Here is a 22,314-nt window from a genome sequence, read left to right as displayed (position 1 = left end):
AGGTTTGCCTAGGGCGCCTAGATGCCTTGCACCGGCCCTGCTGCTGAAGGATTTCCCCGCGAGTGCAGGATTGGATGGGTATACCTCGCAGCTGACCTTCTGCTATCAGCTCCTCCATACTCATTTCTTCAAGGGCAGTTAGGGGCCCCCCTGACAACGACCCTTCTCTTGCGGTAACAATTAATTCTGTGGCAGACCCCTCGGTTGTCTGCCCAGATTGCAGTAGCCCCCTTCTAGACCTTTCCTCTGGTTCTATCTGGGGCATCAATTTATTCTGGACTTGTCCTTCAGCCTCAGAATATTGTCCTCTTTGTAGCATCTGGGTAACTGTAGCAATCACTTCCTCTGTAAATTCTACAAACTCTGGCTCTCCTAGCAGATTCCAAGACGTGGCCTCACCTTTACAGTGCAGGAATGCATCCCCCAGGTAACACACTTTGTCCTGTATGCTGGATACTCTCCACCCGCTGACCATCTGCTGAGCGTCTTCCCAGTACTTCCAGATATACTGCATTTTCCTGACAATAAATAACAGATCCGGCTTCCCAGCCTGCCGATACACTGAAGAACCTCCATCCCTGAGCTCCTCTGCTACAGGGGTCTTGAGGCATCGATTTTCTTTCCTTGGAAACATTTTCCCTTTCACAGGACTGACACCTGCTCACTTGCTGAACATCACCTTATTGCATTTTCCGTTTCCTTACATATGGTCTGATCCTCTGTTCTCTGTGCTTTCTGTGCTCGATGGTTGGTGTCTGAATGATCCCACTGTCGCTGCCGCCAAATGTGAGGGTACGAGTTCCTCAATCACTCAGACACCGAGCAGATGAAACCAGAAGAATGGTTTATTTTCCACAGCACGCACAAATAGACAATAAACAGTGGCAAAGGTAAATTGCAGAGTAGAAAGATATTCAGGTAGCAGGCCCAAACAGACAGTCCTTGTATAGTCACAGTCCCAGATCAGTTCCACAGGGCAAACTATCACTTAATCCCCACAGCAGTGATAGCATATAAATCCACACGATACCTAGACAGAGCATAACCTCTTAGTCCAGGACAGTCCATCAATTCTCCTCCTGGCTTGTGTGCGAGTCATTTTAAAAACTTCCAATTCCCACGCTTCTCCATACCATCAGTGGGCTTGCACTCAATCCCTATTGGTGGATTCAAGTCAGGTTTATCCCCCCTCCCAGGTACTGCTGCTGCCCATCTGCTTCTGCCCCCTGCTGGGGTCGGTTCCAGAAAGTCTGGAAGTGGCCAAGATATGCATAGCAGAGTCAACCCAAGATATAAAACACAGTCTGATTACATTATGTGGTGGTCACCCCCTGTGGACAACCCTCCTGTTGATAGTAGGGGAATTTGATCACCCCCTGTGGTGATTGTCCTTCAGCTATCCCCCTCATGTAAACAGCAGGAACAATAATCGGCTGATTACATTATGGGCTGATCACCCCCTGTGGTGGCCGGTTCCACAAAGTCTGCTAGAGCCCAGAGGTTTGCAAAGAATTGTAAACCCCCCTGTGGAGATTGCCCCTCAGCTTCCACCCTCCTGTGATAGCAGGAACAAAAGTATGGTAATGGGACATAACCTTTTGGTGACTTATTTCCTGGGTATTTCCTGGCAGACCATATTAGGGCGAGAGCGATCTGATCTGGAACTACACACACATATAGGGAGTATATAGACATATATGGAGAACAAGAGGGTACCGACGGACTAAAATAGTACATTAATTACTACACCTAATAAAATATAGTAATTACAGATTTACAGTGAATCTGATAACCTCACAGCCATGACATAGGAAAACATGAATTTACTGTAATACCTGACTGCCCAATCAATTTGCTAGGCAGAGATCTTCTCTCTGTGCTAGAAATCACAATCAGTGCATCAGAAGCAGGAAAAGGAATTGATGTTTCTTCCCCACATTTGCTCATGACTGACAGTTCTGACTCAAACCCAGAATTAGACACTGTAAATCCTCAGATATGGTCAACAGGACCTCAGAGCAATAAACCAATTAATTGTTCCCATTGCACCCATTGTACCTGATGTAAACTCACTCATCTCAGCCATCCCTGTAGATGCCGCCTACTTCTCAGTAACTGATTTGAAAAATACATTTTTAACATACCTGTGGACACCCAGACACAACTGTTATTTGCATTTTCTTTTGAGGCCAGCAGTTAACATGATGCAGACTGCCACAGGAGTATATTGACTCCCCTGTTGTGTACAGCATCGTGCTCCAAGCCACATTAACTCCCTGGCACCCCCCCTATGGTTCAGTCCTGCTACAGTATGCAGATGATCTGCTTATCTGTAGTTCAACAAAGGAGGCATGCCGAGAGGATGGTATATCACTGTTAAACTGGCTCTGTGAATGTGGGCACAAAGTGTCAAAAAGCAAAAATGCAATGGTGCAAAAAGAATGTTGATTATTTAGGTTTTGTCTTGACAAAAGGGAAAAGGAAAGTCAGCCCACAACGCATACAGTCTGTACTGGGTCTGGTCCGCCCAAACACTATTATTGCAGACAGTGGATTTCTGACTGTTCCTACTATGATAACATTTTGAGACAAGCCACACTCAATGACAAACCTAAACAGATACAATGGTCACAAGAAATGTTAAATGCATATGAAAGCCTTAAATGTATGTTGATGAAAAGTCCGGCATTGACCCTCCCAAACTATGTACAACCATTTCATTTATATGCAAGGGACAAAATGTAAAACAATGGCGGGTGTGCTGACACAAAAACATGGAGGTAAGCTGCGCCCCGTGGCATTCTTTTCCAAAGTGATGCCGGTGTCGGTCCAAGGTATGCCTGCCTGTCTTCAGGCACTGGCGGCCTGTGCAATGGTAGCTGAGATGGCAACCACACTCACCCTAGGCTCACCCACTGTTCTCCATACCACACATAATGTTGTAGCATTACTTAAAGGGCTACACACACAACATGTCAGCCCAGCGTCTTAGTGGAGATGAGGTCCTGTTGCTAGGAAGCCCCTCACTCACCATTAAGCATGCAAACGCATCCTCAGGCCCCGCACCCATTCTAAATGCACTTTTAGGACTAAAAGGGCCACAAGATGACATTCCTGACGATCATGACTGTTCTGCATCAATAGAGTCAGAGACCTCCCCTAGACTTGACATTTCCCCTGTACCAATACCAGGTTCTGACCATGTATTTGTGGATGGTTCTTGTAGTAGACCCAATGACTCGACATATCAGGCAGGCTACGCAGTGGTACGCCTCCCAAATGACATTTTAGAAGTGGGACCCATTCCATATCAATCAGCACAAGCTGCAGAACTCATAGCGCTCACAAGAGCTTGCCAAATGTAGAAAGATAAACCTGATCACTGAACTACAAAGCTCAGCATCACAAAAAGACTTGGATGACTGGTTATTTCCAATATTGCAGAAAAATCCTATAACAGGATTGATCTGCAAAGAGGGGAGACCATGCATACCACAATCAAGCGCCCCATTGTTCATTGCTCACTACCATGGGGTAGGACATTATAGCAAAATCACCACAGCTATACTTTTGAGCAAAGACTTTTATATCACAGATGCTAAAACATTGGTAGATAAGTACATTAGCAGATGTATTACCTGTCTGCGCAACAACCCTAATAACCCAATGAAAGCAAAGCATCAACACCTGGAGTACCCAACTACTCCTTTCACACATTTGCAAATTGATTTTACACACATACCTAACAAAGGTACAAAACAGGAGTATGCCCTAGTCATAGTAGATATGTTTTCCAGATGGCCAGAGGCATTTCCCACAAAAGCAGAAGATGCAAAAAAAGTTGCACGCATACTAACACAAGAAATCATCCCTAGATGGGGATGCCCGCTCCAAATAGATAGCGACAAAGGCACTGCCTTTACAGCAAAAAAAAAAAACCACACAAGCTTTAGTGAAAGCACTTCAAATAGAGTGGAAATTTCACATTCCCTATCATTCTCAAAGTTCAGGAATTGTGGAAAGGATGAATAGGACTTTAAAGGATAAACTTAGGAAAGCAACAGGAGGAACATTTAATAAATGGAAACAAACCCTCCCCATTGTCCTAGCAGAAATTAGAATGACCCCCCACCAGACTCTGGGTTATTCACCTTTTGAAATATTAATAGGAAGACCTTTCCCCACACCCTGGGCTAAGAAACCATTAGTAGTCCAGGAGGGAGACCTAGAACAGATTAGAGAAGAGTATGTTGGGTCCCTCATCACCAGACTTAGTGAAATTGAACATGGTGTTATTTGTAAAAATCTTTTTAATCCACAGGAATCAACACATCCTTTCCAGATCGGAGACAAGGTCGTTGTGAAGGTTCTCCCCAGGAATAAAGGTCCAGGAAACTTCACCTATGGTCCAGAAACAGAGATCGTAGCAGTAACAAGGACGGCTGTCCTTACAGAAGAGAGTCCAGTGTGGATACACGCATCCAGGGTAAAGAGAATCCCGAGTAACGTCCCGGATAGAGAACAGATCCAGGAAGGGGTACTAACGGGAGTAGACAACTCTGACCCCCAACAAGGCGAGGTACTAATGGGGGCAGACAGCCCTGACCTCCTACATGATGGAGAAGACGACTCACCAGCAGATGAGGTCATTCTAGAATTCTGGACGATGGTGGATAACGTATATTATTCTATTGATTCTTGTTTGCCAGATACCTTTGCACAAAAACTGAAGTGGACATGACTGAAAAGGCAGGCGTATACATTTTCTGGTACAATTTTTTCAGCACCGAGGTAGCCGCTTACCAGATAGACTTTTGCACCATTAACCTCTGTGTCTCCAAACGATGGACATAGGGATGTAATAAGAATGGTCACCCAAATGGTATAGAACAGGCCCTTGTTCAATTAGCAATCTATATATTGATTATTCTTACAATTATCTGTATTGTTTTTTTTTTTTTGCATTATACCATGTTGTAGAAAACTTGCTACTAAAGGTATTGAGAATACTCTTATGTATGAATCCATTGCCCCTGCACACGCAAATTCCCCTGAAGGCTACAAGCAATATCTCGCTAAGCACGGAAATAAGGAATTTGGTAAGAAGAATCATATCATCTAAATTCATGATTCTAAGAGGGGATTGAAGGGTTAAAATTTGGAACCCATGTAGCATATAAGAATTTGCACGTAGAACTGTTCTCATTATGGTTAGACTGTTTTTCCATGGCTACATTACAAGGTTACAGATAATAAGCCTGAGCGTGCCTTATCACCTCATACTGAGCTTCTACTCCCCACCCTCCCCCTCTTGGAATTGGTATGCGGTGTGTTCATGCATAAACTCCTGTATAATAGAAACCCTCCCCTTTTTGCTACTCATTTCTTTGTGTAATATTTTGTATGCCCCCCCCTGTTGAATCTGCCCGGCAACTGTTAACAGACCAATCAGGATGTAACACGTACATTTTGTATACTCCCATGTATTCTGCTTTTAACTAGCTGCTTTTGTGATATTAAACAGAGTGTTTCTTAACTCGCCACCGTGTGTTTGGTGTGTAGTTTTAAGTTACATTCTCACGGGTACCTAAGGGGCCATCACGTCGAGGGGCTACACATTTATCCTTACATTACCCACAGTGCCCTGCAATGCAATATACATTACCCACAGTGCCCTGCAATACACATTACCCAGAGTGCCCTGCAATGCAATATACATTACTCAATGTCCCCTGCAATACACATTACCCAGAGTGCCCTGCAATACAATATACATTACCCACAGTGCCCTGCAATACACATTACCCAGAGTGCCCTGCAATGCAATATACATTACCCAATGTCCCCTGCAATGCACATTACCCAGAGTGCCCTGCAATATACATTACTCAATGTCCCCTGCAATACACATTACCCAGAGTGCCCTGCAATACACATTACCCAGAGTGCCCTGCAATACACATTACCCAATGTCCCCTGCAATGCACATTACCCAGAGTGCCCTGCAATGCACATTACCCAACGTCCCCTGCAATACACATTACCCAGAGTGCCTTGCAATACAATATACATCCTGTTACCCAGAATGCCCTGCAATGCACTTTACCCAGAGTGCCCTGCAATGCAATATACATTACCCAATGTCCCCTGCAATACACATTACCCAGAGTGCCCTGCAATACACATTACCCAGAGTGCCCTGGAATACACATTACCCAGAGTGCCCTGCAATACAATACACATTACCCACAGTGCTCTGCAATACAATATACATCTTGTTACAGAGAGTGCCCTGCAATACAAATTACCCAGAGTGCCCTGAAATACACATTACCCAGAGTGCCCTGCAATGCGATATACATCCTGTTACCCAGAGTGCCCTTAAATTTCCATTACCCAGAGTGCCCTGCTCTACCATACCTCCCAACCGTCCCGGATTCGGCGGGACATTCACGATTTACGGCTTACCGCAGTCCCGGCTTCCCGAGACGGTTGGGAGATATAAACCACGATAATTATTACGACGAGCGGCGAAAACGCCGGATTTCGTGTCACCCCGTGAGGCCACGTCCCCTTTTCTCGAGGCCACGTCCCCTTTTCGGGAGCGCGCACGGCTTTGCCGCGCGAATGTCCCGACCTCCCGACTTCAAAAGTTGGGAGGTATGGCTCTACACATTACCCAGAGTACCCTTCAATATACATTACCCAAAGTAAATTGCCCAGAAGTCCATGTGCTATTACTCTCTGGCATCATCTCCTAGCCCTGCGTGGGGCTTATTGCTGCTACATATTATTATTACCCCTGGTAATGACCACAGCTCATTTCCTCTCAACTTCACAACCAAAACCTCCAACTTCTTTCGGGGTGTCTTCCGGACGGAACCTCCCCCTACGTTCTTACTCCATCTGGGGATCAAGAAACAAGATGGACACATATTATAGAACAATCTTCACCAACCAGCCATCTCCTCCTTATAAATATAAACCAGAATAATCAGGTAACGAGTTGCTGCTACTTAAATTTGGAATTTATATTTGTTTCATTAGAAAAACTTCCATCCCTATATTATATATAGGATTCTAGGTGCAGTGCAGTACCTTTCTCCAGCCTGTGATGGCGCTGTTCCAATAATGCATGCACAATCTCAAGACCGGGGCTGGCCAAAAGGTCGATCGCGATGAAGTGCTCCGCCAGCCGACCTTACCCGCAGCCACGGATGCCAGTTATGTAAAGCGAGCCCATCAGCTTGCAGCAGCAGAGTTTAATTAAAATGAAGCTCCGGCCGCTAGGCAATGGGAGCTCGTGGACCGGCAGCCAATCAGAAGCAGAGCTCGTGGACCGGCAGCCAATCAGAAGCAGATGCAGTGGCTGCTCCTGCCTGGCTTTGAGCACAGGCGCCAGCATTTAAATCCAGCCACTGTCCCAAGCGGTCTCTGCTGTGTTCTGTGTCGAAAGTTGTCCCTGATACTTTGCCTCTGGGGAGCGAGGAGAGAACTGGCTCCGCAGTAGCAGCTCTCCTCCTCAGCTCACAGCTCAGATCTTGGCCCTGCCCATTATTTCCTCCAGCTCCAGTCTCACTTGTGGGGCTCATCACTGGGTAAGTATCTCCACGTGCTGGGCAGTGTACCGGACCTGGCTCCTGTGAGTGATGCCCAGTGGCACACAGTGATACAGCCTCACGGCCGGTAAATCTGCATAGCTGTATATAATCCCATCGCATTCACCCAGAGTTCCCCCATTCCCTATAGAAGTATAATGTGCTGCTGATCTGTATATAATCCCATCGCATTCACCCCGAGTCCCCCCATTTCCTATAAAAGTATGTGCTGCTGATCTGTATATAATCCCATCGCATTCACCCCGAGTCCACCCATTTCCTATAAAAGTTTAATGTGCTGCTGATCTGTACATAATCCCATCGCATTCACCCCGAGTCCCCCCATTTCCTATAAAAGTATAATGTGCTGCTGATCTGTATATAATCCCATCGCATTCACCCCGAGTCCCCCCATTTCCTATAAAAGTATAATGTGCTGCTGTTCTGTACATAATCCCATCGCATTCACCCCGAGTCCCCCCATTTCCTATAAAAGTATAATGTGCTGCTGATCTGTACATAATCCCATCGCATTCACCCCGAGTCCCCCCATTTCCTCTAAAAGTATAATGTGCTGCTGATCTGTCCATAATCAAATCGCATTCACCCCGAGTCCCCCCATTTCCTCTAAAAGTATAATGTGCTGCTGATCTGTCCATAATCAAATTGCATTCACCCCGAGTCCCCCCATTTCCTATAAAAGTATAATGTGCTGCTGATCTGTACATAATCCCATCGCATTCACCCCGAGTCCACCCATTTCCTATAAAAGTATAATGTGCTGCTGATCTGTACATAATCCCATCGCATTCACCCCGAGTCCCCCCATTTCCTATAAAAGTATAATGTGCTGCTGATCTGTACATAATCCCATTGCATTCACCCTGAGTCCCCCCATTTCCTATAAAAGTATAATGTGCTGCTGATCTGTATATAATCCCATCGCATTTACCCCGAGTCCCCCCATTTCCTATAAAAGTATAATGTGCTGCTGATCTGTCCATAATCCCATCGCATTCACCCCGAGTCCCCCCATTTCCTATAAAAGTATAATGTGCTGCTGATCTGTCCATAATCCCATTGCATTCACCCCGAGTCCCCCCATTTCCTATAAAAGTATAATGTGCTGCTGATCTGTATATAATCCCATCGCATTCACCCAGAGTTCCCCCATTCCCTATAGAAGTATAATGTGCTGCTGATCTGTATATAATCCCATCGCATTCACCCCGAGTCCCCCCATTTCCTATAAAAGTATGTGCTGCTGATCTGTATATAATCCCATCGCATTCACCCCGAGTCCACCCATTTCCTATAAAAGTTTAATGTGCTGCTGATCTGTACATAATCCCATCGCATTCACCCCGAGTCCCCCCATTTCCTATAAAAGTATAATGTGCTGCTGATCTGTATATAATCCCATCGCATTCACCCCGAGTCCCCCCATTTCCTATAAAAGTATAATGTGCTGCTGTTCTGTACATAATCCCATCGCATTCACCCCGAGTCCCCCCATTTCCTATAAAAGTATAATGTGCTGCTGATCTGTACATAATCCCATCGCATTCACCCCGAGTCCCCCCATTTCCTCTAAAAGTATAATGTGCTGCTGATCTGTCCATAATCAAATCGCATTCACCCCGAGTCCCCCCATTTCCTCTAAAAGTATAATGTGCTGCTGATCTGTCCATAATCAAATTGCATTCACCCCGAGTCCCCCCATTTCCTATAAAAGTATAATGTGCTGCTGATCTGTACATAATCCCATCGCATTCACCCCGAGTCCACCCATTTCCTATAAAAGTATAATGTGCTGCTGATCTGTACATAATCCCATCGCATTCACCCCGAGTCCCCCCATTTCCTATAAAAGTATAATGTGCTGCTGATCTGTACATAATCCCATTGCATTCACCCTGAGTCCCCCCATTTCCTATAAAAGTATAATGTGCTGCTGATCTGTATATAATCCCATCGCATTTACCCCGAGTCCCCCCATTTCCTATAAAAGTATAATGTGCTGCTGATCTGTCCATAATCCCATCGCATTCACCCCGAGTCCCCCCATTTCCTATAAAAGTATAATGTGCTGCTGATCTGTATATAATCCCATTGCATTCACCCTGAGTTCCCCCCATTTCCTATAAAAGTATAATGTGCTGCTGATCTGTACATAATCCCATCGCATTCACCCCGAGTCCCCCCAATTCCTATAAAAGTATAATGTGCTGCTGATCTGTACATAATCCCATCGCATTCACCCAAATCCCCCCATTTCCTATAAAAGTATAATGTGCTGCTGATCTGTACATAATCCCATCGCATTTATCCCGAGTCCACCCATTTCCTATAAAAGTATAATGTGCTGCTGATCTGTACATAATCACATCGCCTTCACCCCGAGTCCACCCATTTCCTATAAAAGTATAATGTGCTGCTGATCTGTACATAATCCCATCGCATTCACCCTGAGTCCCCCATTTCCTATAAAAGTATAATGTGCTGCTGATCTGTACATAATCCCATCGCATTCACCCCGAGTCCACCCATTTCCTATAAAAGTATAATGTGCTGCTGATCTGTACATAATCCCATCGCATTCACCCCGAGTCCCCCCATTTCCTATAAAAGTATAATGTGCTGCTGATCTGTACATAATCCCATTGCATTCACCCTGAGTCCCCCCATTTCCTATAAAAGTATAATGTGCTGCTGATCTGTATATAATCCCATCGCATTTACCCCGAGTCCCCCCATTTCCTATAAAAGTATAATGTGCTGCTGATCTGTCCATAATCCCATCGCATTCACCCCGAGTCCCCCCATTTCCTATAAAAGTATAATGTGCTGCTGATCTGTATATAATCCCATTGCATTCACCCTGAGTTCCCCCCATTTCCTATAAAAGTATAATGTGCTGCTGATCTGTACATAATCCCATCGCATTCACCCCGAGTCCCCCCAATTCCTATAAAAGTATAATGTGCTGCTGATCTGTACATAATCCCATCGCATTCACCCAAATCCCCCCATTTCCTATAAAAGTATAATGTGCTGCTGATCTGTACATAATCCCATCGCATTTATCCCGAGTCCACCCATTTCCTATAAAAGTATAATGTGCTGCTGATCTGTACATAATCACATCGCCTTCACCCCGAGTCCACCCATTTCCTATAAAAGTATAATGTGCTGCTGATCTGTACATAATCCCATCGCATTCACCCCGAGTCCCCCATTTCCTATAGAAGTATAATGTGCTGCTGATCTGTCCATAATCCCATCGCATTCACCCCGAGTCCCCCCATTCCCTATAAAAGTATAATGTGCTGCTGATCTGTACATAATCCCATCGCATTCACCCTGAGTCCCCCATTTCCTATAAAAGTATAATGTGCTGCTGATCTGTACATAATCAAATTGCATTCACCCCGAGTCCCCCCATTTCCTATAAAAGTATAATGTGCTGCTGATCTGTCCATAATCAAATTGCATTCACCCCGAGTCCCCCCATTTCCTATAAAAGTATAATGTGCTGCTGATCTGTCCATAATCCCATTGCATTCACCCCGAGTCCCCCATTTCCTATAAAAGTATAATGTGCTGCTGATCTGTACATAATCCCATCGCATTCACCCAAATCCCCCCATTTCCTATAAAAGTATAATGTGCTGGGGACTTCCGGATCCGGCTCCAATGTGAGAGGACGTGTGAAGGGGTAGCTCCGTTGCTGCAGCAGGCTCCAGACAAGGAGATGGACTAACCCCCGGCAGATACAAACCCCCACCCCCTAAAAACAGAGGGGTCCGATGAGAAAAAAAAACTGACCTGGACGGAGGGGTCTGGAGAGGCAGAGCCCGAGTGTGCGGACGCGAGACAGCGGCTGAACTGGGTGAACCCGGAAGAGGACGCGGAGGGTGCGCTCTGACCTGGCGAACGGAGGAGACGGAGAGAAGCTGGTGGAGAGCCGAGGGATGTGACGGGGATGAGAGACGCAGCAGCAGAGACCAGAACCAAGGTGCGGTGATGCAGCCCTGACCCCAGCTCTGAAACATCAAGCGGCAGCCGGCAGCCTACACCATAAGGGAGACGCGGAGAAACTGCGCCCGCAAAGATCAAGCTGCAGACGGCGGCTGTGATCACAGCGGGGAGAGCCTGCCCAAGGAGAATAAACGGCGGCAGCATAAGCAGTGAGTAAACAAGCTTACTGCAGGCAAAAAGAATTGTATATAAATTGCGTTATATTAAGGCAGAAAATTGACTGGAGAGTAGGCTGCTGCCCAAAACTAAAGCCAGAGTCAGACTGGAACAGGGAGTGCATAATAGCGCCGGCTGGATACTAAAATTAATAGCGGTAAAGAGTTTTGGACTGGACTGTTTTGGATGTAAAGTATAACCCCCGTAGGTATACAATTACAGCAACAGGACCCAAGAAGGGAGCCACAGTAGATAAGAGGAGTAGTGGTACTCTCATGGTAACAGTAAGGGGTTAATTACTAACAAGAAACACAGCAGGAGCCAAAGGACTACATGATATAAGAATTGGATATAACCAGCAGGTGGCGATATTGCAAGGAGAAATTTAACCCCGAATTTAGAAACTGAAGACATGGGGGAAAAAGGGAGGTGAGAGAGGAATAAAAAACAGAAACCAGGCTGAAGAACTGAGAAACCAGATAAGAGACGCACAAAATAAAAATCGGACCCAATATACATAAAAAAAAAAAAAAAAAAAAAAAATCAAAAAAATAATAATAAGAATAATAAAAAAAGGGGACAGTTTGAAAACAGAAGCTGAATAGAAGACTGTAAAAGAAGCAGACTTTCCGTAAGAAAGGACACCATAGATATTAAGAAAGATTAAAAAAAAAAATATATATATATATACATATAATTAATTAAAAAAAAAAAAAAAAAAAAAAAGGACCCTCTGGCAAGGAAAAAAGCAAAAAAAAAGTTTAAGAATTTAAACTTTTTTTGTTTCTGTTACTGGACTTACAACAATATATGGATAGGTATCTGTCTCCACAGATGCCGAGAACGAGTAAAGTAAAAAAGGATACAAATGTTAAAATGGCAGCTGCAAAGGATAAAAGAGGCTCACATCAACTGGTCCAACCAATATCTACAGCCACAGACATACAAACAGTAGAAGAAACACCTGTAACCTACGGAGAAGTAGTAAAGGCGATCCAGGCAACAATGGGACCATTAATGGAGATGCAAGCCAAAAAATTTTCAGAGTCTATTCAAGAAGTAAAGGAGCAGCTGCAACAAATAACAAAAGGACAGCAGGAGACTGAAAGTAGAGTGGGAGAACTCTTCACTGACATGGCGGAAACAAAGAAAGTTACATCTAAACTACAAAATACAGTAACCCAGATGCAGGCCAAGATTGATAGCTTGGAAAATAGAAATAGGAGGAATAACCTCCGAATAGTAGGGCTAGAGGAAGCCATAAAAGGACAAGAATTGTTCCATTTTCTCCAACATTCCTTGCCAGAAATACTACAGATAGTAGAAGAATGCAAGGGGATAGAAATAGAAAGGGCACACCGATTGGGACCTTTACATAAATCCCCCAATGAAAGAGCAAGGGTGGTAATATTTAAATGCATGAATTATCGGCATAAGGAGGCGATATGGCTGGCTTCGAGGAAAAAGAGAGACCTGACCTGGAATGGGAAGAAATTTTTCATATCGCAAGACTTCTCTGCAGAAGTAAACAGGGCAAGGAAGGAGCTTACACCCTTATGTACCAGATTATTTAACGCAAATATAAAGTTTGCCTTAGTGTTCACCGCAAGACTAAGACTGTTTATAGGGGAAACAACTAAAGAATTTACCAATGCCATAGAAGCGGAAAAATTCTTAAAGGAGAATGTGGGGATAATTCGCCAGGGAACGTTTGGAAAGTTAAAAAAAAAAAAAAAGGATAATGGGATAAGGAAAAATGGAGCTGCAGCGGGCTAGGGGATACCCCTGGAACAAGGGATATAAATAAAGGCTGGCTGAAAGCGAGCCAGACATAAAAGAGAAGTCCGGTGATATTAAAAATGGTTCAGTGGGGAAGAAGTGATCCCCAAATGAGTTGTGTACCCAGATACTCCACGCTTGGGAAGTATGGAGTTATGTTTTGTTTAGTATTGTGTAAATATTTTCCTATTGTGTCATATTTGGTGTGGGGTAAGGATAGCATTGCAAAGATGAAAAGTCTTAAAAAGAAATTATTAGGACTGGGCTAAAAATAGGTACTCTAAACGTGGGAGGTATAAACACTCCATCCAAGCGGAAGAAAATATTAATGTATTTGAATAAAATGCGCTTGGATATAGTGTATATACAGGAAACCCATCTCATGCCAGTAGAGATTAAGAAATTAAACATGTTAAGATGGAAGGTGATAGCATCGGCATATCACACATCTAAATCAAGAGGAGTGGCCATATTGGTAAAACAATCTTTAGAAACAGTAATACATTCAGTAGAGGAAGACCCTGAAGGGAGATATGCCATTGCAGAAGCTACAGTAGGGGGAGGGAGATATGTACTTTGTAATATATATGCTCCAAACTCCAAATCTAGAGAGTTCTATAAGAAGCTGGTAAATAAATTATATAATTACCCAATGGAAATGATAATATTAGGAGGGGACTTTAATTTGGTGGCTTCATTACAGTTAGATAAGAATATGCCAACGAAAAGGAAAAATAAAGAAGGAGAAGGTATTATAAAACTGGTGGCCCAAAAGTTACAGATGGTGGATGTATGGAGGGCATGCTATCCCATAGAAAGAGAGTATACATGCCTGTCGGCAGCACATGGGACACTGTCAAGGTTCCACTACTTACTAGTTCCAAAGCAGATGTTTGCCAGAATAATAGATTCAAATATAGAAACAATATGCATATTGGATCATGCTCTGTGCTGGATGAGAATAACACAAAAGGCTGATAAGGGACCAATGCGTCGGTGGGTATTCCCCTCATATTTAATAAATTCACCACAGTTTAGAAAGGAGCTAGAAGGAATGTGGAAGGAATATACACAAAATAATATAGAAATGGTAGAAGGAGACCCTCTGATATTCTGGCAGGCAGCCAAATCAGTAATGAGGGGTCAAATCTTTTCATACTGTAGAATGAGGGAAAGAAATATTGAATCTACGTACCTAGAAGCCCAAACAGAACTGACAGATATTTACCAGGAGTATAAACACAACCCAACAAGAGATAATAGGAGGTTGTATTTAGATAAGAAAGCTGTATTTGATAATATACTAACCGCATTGGAAGCAAAATTTTCGTTTCAGAGAGATAGTACAATACACAGATATGGAAATAAAGCAAGTAAGTTACTATCTAATTTATTGAGGGGAAGATACCCTAATAACTCCATCACCACCATTAGAGCAAAAGATAGATCCTTAATTAAAGATAGTGAAGGGATAGTGAAAGTTTTTAAAGAATATTATTCACAGTTATACTCTAAACAAAATGTCGATATTAAGATTAGAGAAGAATTCTGGGCAAAATTATTAATTCCGCAGATCACAGAAACCCAATCTGTATCCCTAGGGACGCCAATAACAGAAGAGGAAATACAGAGAACGATTAGGTCCCTTAAGACAGGAAAATCACCTGGTCCAGATGGATTTTCAAATGAATATTACAAAATTATGGCACCCCATATAAGCAAACAGTTGGGTAAGGTATATAACAGTATAATGATGGGGAAAGAATTACCATTATATTTTAACGCGGCCACGGTTAAGGTGTTGCCTAAACAGGGGAGGGATTTAGAACAGCCTAGTGCGTACAGACCTATATCGTTATTAAATACCGATTACAAGATCTTAACAAAAATTCTATCAGAAAGGCTAAAGGTAATCCTGCCCTCCATAGTACACCAAGATCAGTCAGGGTTTATATGGGGGAGACAGTCGGTGGTAAATATAAGAAAGGTGCTGACGGTGATGGAATGGGTACGGCTAAACCAGGGACCAGATAGAAAAGTAGTGCTTTCTCTGGATGCAGAGAAAGCCTTTGATATGGTTACATGGGAACATCTGATGGATACAATGAAGAGGTTTGGAATCCCAGAAGGCTTTGTCGCATTAATAAGAAGATTATATACTAACCCCAGTACACAAATTGTGATAAATGGGTACACATCTCAGGCCTTTAATATAGAGAGGGGAACGAGACAGGGATGCCCCTTGTCACCCCTGTTATTTGCCTTGGCATTAGAGCCTTTGGCAATTGCACTAAGGGCAGCGGAAGGGTACAAGGGGATTGGGGTGGGGGGACTGGAGGCGAAGTTGGCATTGTTTGCTGACGACATGCTACTTTTTGTCTCCAGCCCCTCAGACTCAATCCCATGTAAAGTAGAAATTATTGAAAATTTTGGATCTTTTGCGGGGTACAAAGTAAATTATAATAAATCAGAAATGTTGGTGTTGACGGGGGAAAAAGTAGGGTGGAAGGTTGACCCAGTTATCAAACAATTTCCGACTGTGGATAAGTACTTTAAATATCTAGGGGTATGCATACCAGTAAAATTGACAGACATATATACAGTAAACATTACATCAGTGATAACGGGAATAGCAAAGACACTGCAAAATTGGATGACACTGCCACTTTCTCTAATGGGAAGAGCAGTGGTAATCAAAAATATACTTTTCCCCAAATTAGCCTATATACTACAAATGTTACCTATAAGATTAACAAAAGGGGATAATAAAAGTGAATAAGATGTTTTCAATCTTCTTATGGGCAGGACGTAAAAATAGAGTGGCATATAGCAAATTACAGCTACCTAGAAAAGAAGGAGGGTTAAACATGCCAGATGCGGAGGTATATAGTAAAGCAATTTGCTTTAGATACATTCTAGATTGGTTTGGGAGGAGATCGATATTTACAAATTTTGAGTTGGAAGAAGAATTCTTCTATCCATTCACACCAGCAGCACTGATTCATTCCCCAAAAAATCTAATACCCATAGATAAACAGACCTCAATTTTATTTAAAGATACGTATTATGCATGGGTAAGTACGAACAAACAGATAAAAAGAGAGTTTACGGTATCAAAATATAATACAATATGGGGAAACCCACAATTCCAACCAGCATTGGAGAATACTAATTTCCTGAGATGGAAAAATAAAGGAATAATAGCGATTAAAGATGTCTTTGATCCGGGAGGTAGAATGTTGTCATTTACAGAACTAAAAGAGAAATATGAACTTGAAAAAGGCCATTTCTTTATGTACCTTCAGGTTAGGCATTATATACAAACACAAAAAGAACCTATGGAAAATGTGGAAGACAACGACCCGATAGAAAGAATAATGTGTATAACTAGAGTCAATAAATATAGATTAGTAAGATATTATGAAGTGTTACAGAACACCAACTTTGTAAAAAAATGGAAGGGATCAATTATACAATGGAAAAAAGATATACCAGAAGTAGCGGAATGGGATAAGGTGATGGAAAACTGTATATCTAATTATAAAAATCTACACTCAGCACTATTACAGGAGGTATATTTTAAGATAATGTCAAGGGCTTATATCTCACCAGAACAAAGAGCTCATATGATTTTGGGGGAATCGGATAGGTGTGTGAAATGCAGTAAAATTAAAGCTTCCTTTTTTCATAATTTTTGGAGCTGCGGAAAGATAGCGGTTTTCTGGAACAAGGTGGTCAGTTATATAAATAGAGTGTTCCATGTGAAATTGATCAAGAACCCACAGGCCTGTATTTTGTTCTATATGCAAGGATGGGACTTAGGTCCTGAGAGTAAGAAAATAATACCAGCATTATCGGTGATATTAGGGGTAGCGAATAAACTAATATTACACCATTGGATTAAGAGATCTGCCCCATCCATAATGGAACTAGAAACAATGGTCTTGAAAATAATATTTATGGAAAGAAGAGCTATACACCCAGATATTGAGACAGGAAACAGCAGGTTTTATAAAAAATGGGGATCTTTTATAAAATCATTTCCTATGGCCACAAGAGAAAATATAAGGAAATTGTTTGATAATACACAATGGACAGTAAGGTGACGAGAAATGATAACTTGGTAAGAGAGAAAGGCGAGAAATGAGGAGGATTAGATAAAAATGGCTAAAATGAGAAGGAGAGTGAACCAGTCCTTGTAAAGAAAAGGGTACTTGTGTATTTTGGCGGCGCCCATCGCATCGCATACCATAACACATGCGATGGTATGCGATGCGACGCGATATCGTACGATAGTGCACGATGGCATACAATTTTGAAATTGTATGCCATTGTACATGGCATACGATGCCATAGGATGCGATGCGATGCGATTAAACATTGTATAAGCACCCTAATGGGTGCTTATACTATGTTAAGCACCCAAATGGGTGCTTACAATGTTAAATGCACCCCCACGCCACCCCCCACTATAAACGTGAACCCGAAGCGTGGCGAGCGCAGCGAGCCCGCGAGGGGCGGCGGTACGCGTCCTACGACCTTTTCATACCCCCACTATCCACGTCGGCGTGGAGTTGAGAATAGAATAGTGTGGCGAGCGCAGCGAGCCACCGAGCCCGAAGCGTGGCGAGCGCAGCGAGCCCCGCGAGGGGACGCGGATACCTTCACAGGTAAACGCGTCCCCTCGCGGGCTTCACAGGTGTCCGCGTCGCCACGGACACCTGTGAAGCCCGCGAGGGGACGCGTATAACTGTGAAGGTATCCGCGTCCCCTCGCGGGGCTCGCTGCGCTCGCCACGCTTCGGGCTCGGTGGCTCGCTGCGCTCGCCACACTATTCTATTCTCAACTCCACGCCGACGTGGATAGTGGGGGTATGAAAAGGTCGTAGGACGCGTACCGCCGCCCCTCGCGGGCTCGCTGCGCTCGCCACGCTTCGGGTTCACGTTTATAGTGGGGGGTGGCGTGGGGGTGCATTTAACATTGTTAGCACCCATTTGGGTGCTCAAAAGCACCCTTTAGGGTGCTTATACGATTTTTGGTCGTATAGGGGGTCAAAATCGCGTCGCATCGCATCGCATGCCATCGGGTGCATGGCATACGATGCGATGCGATCTGTTCGTCGTACGACGGACATCGGGGGCGCCGCCAAAATACACAGGCCCTTATTTTGATCTGAGCGGTACGGACCGCGTGCGGCCGTACCACCGATGTTTACACTCTGCACATGCGCAGAGGTCACTCTGCGCATGTGCAGGGGAATTCGCAGAGTAAAAAATTTAGACGCCGCAAAGGGGGCGTATAGGGGTGTGAGGGGCTTAATAGCCTCATTACCCTATGTATACGCCCAGCGTTTCATGGGCGTTTCCATGCAAACACGGGGCGTATGCATGGTAATGAGGCTATGACGCCAGTGATGGGGGCGGAAAGCTGACATCGCCGGATGTCAGCTGCCCGCCCCAATACAAGCTTTCACACGGACGATTGTCCGTGTGCTCTAAGCTTGCGTGAGCGGGGGGAGCGTGCGGCCCTGCCTTCGATGGTCATCGACCATCGAATGCAGGGGGCAGCTCCCAACATGGTGGAGGCGTACGCCCCGCCATTTTCATGCGGATCGGCAGCCGTCCGTGTACGGACGGCCGTGCCGATCCGTCTTGTAGGCGGGGATTCGTCTGGTGCGGTCGGAGCCGCATATGCGGCTCGACCGCACCAACCAGAATAAGGGCCACAAGTACCAAGAAAAGTATAAACAGCAATGCGATACCCCTGTATGTGACCCTACCCTTGTGTGTGGCCCTAGAGTGGTTTATGTTGTTATAGGAAAAAGAAGATATAGATAATCAATGTGAAGAAACGCTTTTTTTTTTGGTTCAATTGCTTTTTTGAGCTTTGTGAAAACAATTAGGAATACAGGGAAGGGGGGAAGGGGAGGGAGAGGAGTAAGTGAAGAAGCTAGAGATAAATAAAATTTAGTGATTAGTAATCCAAGTATTTATTTTGTTACACATAAAAGTCACAGAAGAAAAACACACATCACACAAGAACAAGAACACTATGCAAAGTTCCGGAAGGGAACAGGATAAGAAGTATAAAATATCAACACAAAACACGATATAGGTTTTTTTTTTTATTTTTTTTTCTTCCTCACAAAATACATACACAGATCATAAATACACAGAACACACATAATAAAAAAAAAAAAAAAAAATAGAGGGAGGAAGGGGGGGGGGGGGGGGGGGGGAGGGAAGAGGGAGGGTAAACACAATTATATTTTACAGAGATATCACACCACAGAAATTACTAAGAATATATGTATAATAAGAGAGAGAAATAAGCCAATACACAATAGCTCCTATCAAGTAATGAGAGAGATTTTCCATCAGAATAATAGGAAAGGAGGAGGGAAAGAACAATTAGTAGAGGGGATACGACCAGAATAACTGATGGGTATTCCTAATTGTTTATAAAGATTAAGCAATGTGTTTAAAGAATGTTAAGAGGCCTTGAAAGGCAAGATAATGGAATTTTGTTTATGTAAAAATGTCTATATATTTGGAAAAAAAAGAAATAAAAAAAAAAAAAAAGTATAATGTGCTGCTGATCTGTACATAATCCCATCGCATTCACTCGAGTCCCCCCATTTCCTATAAAAGTATAATGTGCTGCTGATCTGTACATAATCCCATCGCATTCACTCGAGTCCCCCCATTTCCTATAAAAGTATAATGTGCTGCTGATCTGTACATAATCCCATCGCTTTCCCCCCGAGTCCCCCCATTTCCTATAAAAATATAATGTGCTGCTGATCTGTACATAATCCCATCGCATTCACCCCGAGTCCCCCCATTTCCTATAAAAGTATAATGTGCTGCTGATCTGTACATAATCCCATCGCATTCACCCCGAGTCACCCCATTTTATAAAAGTATAATGTGCTGCTGATCTGTACATAATCCCATCGCATTCACTCGAGTCCCCCCATTTTCTATAAAAGTATAATGTGCTGCTGATCTGTACATAATCATATCGCATTCACCCCGAGTCCCCACATTCCCTATAAAAGTATAATGTGCTGCTGATCTGTACATAATCCCATCGCTTTCCCCCCGAGTCCCCCATTCCCTATAAAAGTATAATGTGCTGCTGATCTGTATATAATCCCATCGCATTCACCCCGAGTCCCCCCATTTCCTATAAAAGTATAATGTGCTGCCGATCTGTTCATAATCCCATCGCATTCACCCCGAGTCCCCCCATTTCCTATAAAAGTATAATGTGCTGCTGATCTGTCCATAATCCCATTGCATTCACCCCGAGTCCCCCCATTTCCTATAAAAGTATAATGTGCTGCTGATCTGTACATAATCCCTTCGCATTCACCCCGAGTCCCCCCATTTCCTCTAAAAGTATAATGTGCTGCTGATCTGTCCATAATCAAATTGCATTCACCCCGAGTCCCCCCATTTCCTATAAAAGTATAATGTGCTGCTGATCTGTACATAATCCCATCGCATTCACCCCGAGTCCCCCCATTTCCTATAAAAGTATAATGTGCTGCTGATCTGTATATAATCCCATCGCATTCACCCCGAGTCCCCCCATTCCCTATAAAAGTATAATGTGCTGCTAATCTGTACATAATCCCATCGCATTCACCCTGAGTCCCCTATTTCCTATAAAAGTATAATGTGCTGCTGATCTGTCTATAATCCCATTGCATTCACCCTGAGTCCCCCCATTTCCTATAAAAGTATAATGTGCTGCTGATCTGTCCATAATCCCATTGCATTCACCCTGAGTCCCCCCATTTCCTATAAAAGTATAATGTGCTGCTGATCTGTCCATAATCCCATTGCATTCACCCCGAGTCCCCCCAATTCCTATAAAAGTATAATGTGCTGCTGATCTGTACATAATCAAATTGCATTCACCCAGAGTCCCCCCATTTCCTATAAAAGTATAATGTGCTGCTGATCTGTACATAATCAAATTGCATTCACCCAGAGTCCCCCCATTTCCTATAAAAGTATAATGTGCTGCTGATCTGTACATAATCCCATCGCATTCACCCAAATCCCCCCATTTCCTATAAAAGTATAATGTGCTGCTGATCTGTACATAATCCCATCGCATTCACTCGAGTCCCCCTATTTCCTATAAAAGTATAATGTGCTGCTGATCTGTACATAATCCCATCGCATTCACTCGAGTCCCCCCATTTCCTATAAAAGTATAATGTGCTGCTAATCTGTACATAATCCCATCGCTTTCCCCCCGAGTCCCCCATTCCCTATAAAAGTATAATGTGCTGCTGATCTGTACATAATCCCATCGCATTCACCCCGAGTCCACCCATTTCCTATAAAAGTTTAATGTGCTGCTGATCTGTACATAATCCCATCGCTTTCCCCCCGAGTCCCCCATTCCCTATAAAAGTATAATGTGCTGCTGATCTGTATATAATCCCATCGCATTCACCCCGAGTCCCCCCATTCCCTATAAAAGTATAATGTGCTGCTGATCTGTATATAATCCCATCGCATTCACCCGAGTCCCCCCATTTCCTATAAAAGTATAATGTGCTGCTGATCTGTCCATAATCCCATCGCATTTACCCCGAGTCCCCCCATTTCCTATAAAAGTATAATGTGCTGCTGATCTGTCCATAATCCCATCGCATTCACCCCGAGTCCCCCCATTTCCTATAAAAGTATAATGTGCTGCTGATCTGTCCATAATCCCA

General features: G+C 43.6%; 2 protein-coding genes across 2 annotated transcripts in view; both read right to left on the bottom strand.

Moving 5' to 3' along the window:
• The window catches only part of LOC146058640 (transient receptor potential cation channel subfamily M member 2-like), a 561,103-nt gene that overhangs the window by 82,307 nt on the left and 456,482 nt on the right, over positions 1 to 22,314 (bottom strand). The gene's annotated exons all lie outside the window — the stretch shown is intronic.
• LOC146058350 (transient receptor potential cation channel subfamily M member 2-like) overlaps positions 1 to 22,314 on the bottom strand; it is a 166,801-nt gene that overhangs the window by 8,445 nt on the left and 136,042 nt on the right. The window contains exon 4 of the mRNA XM_083170632.1: positions 6,801 to 6,906. Coding sequence (XP_083026758.1) covers positions 6,801 to 6,906 — 106 coding nt within the window. The remainder of the gene's footprint in view (positions 1 to 6,800; positions 6,907 to 22,314) is intronic.

Source organism: Crinia signifera, chromosome 2 (genome assembly GCF_055691185.1).
Source record: "Crinia signifera chromosome 2, ASM5569118v1, whole genome shotgun sequence".
Lineage (NCBI taxonomy): Eukaryota > Metazoa > Chordata > Amphibia > Anura > Myobatrachidae > Crinia > Crinia signifera.
This window is presented reverse-complemented; position numbering and strand designations above follow the sequence as displayed.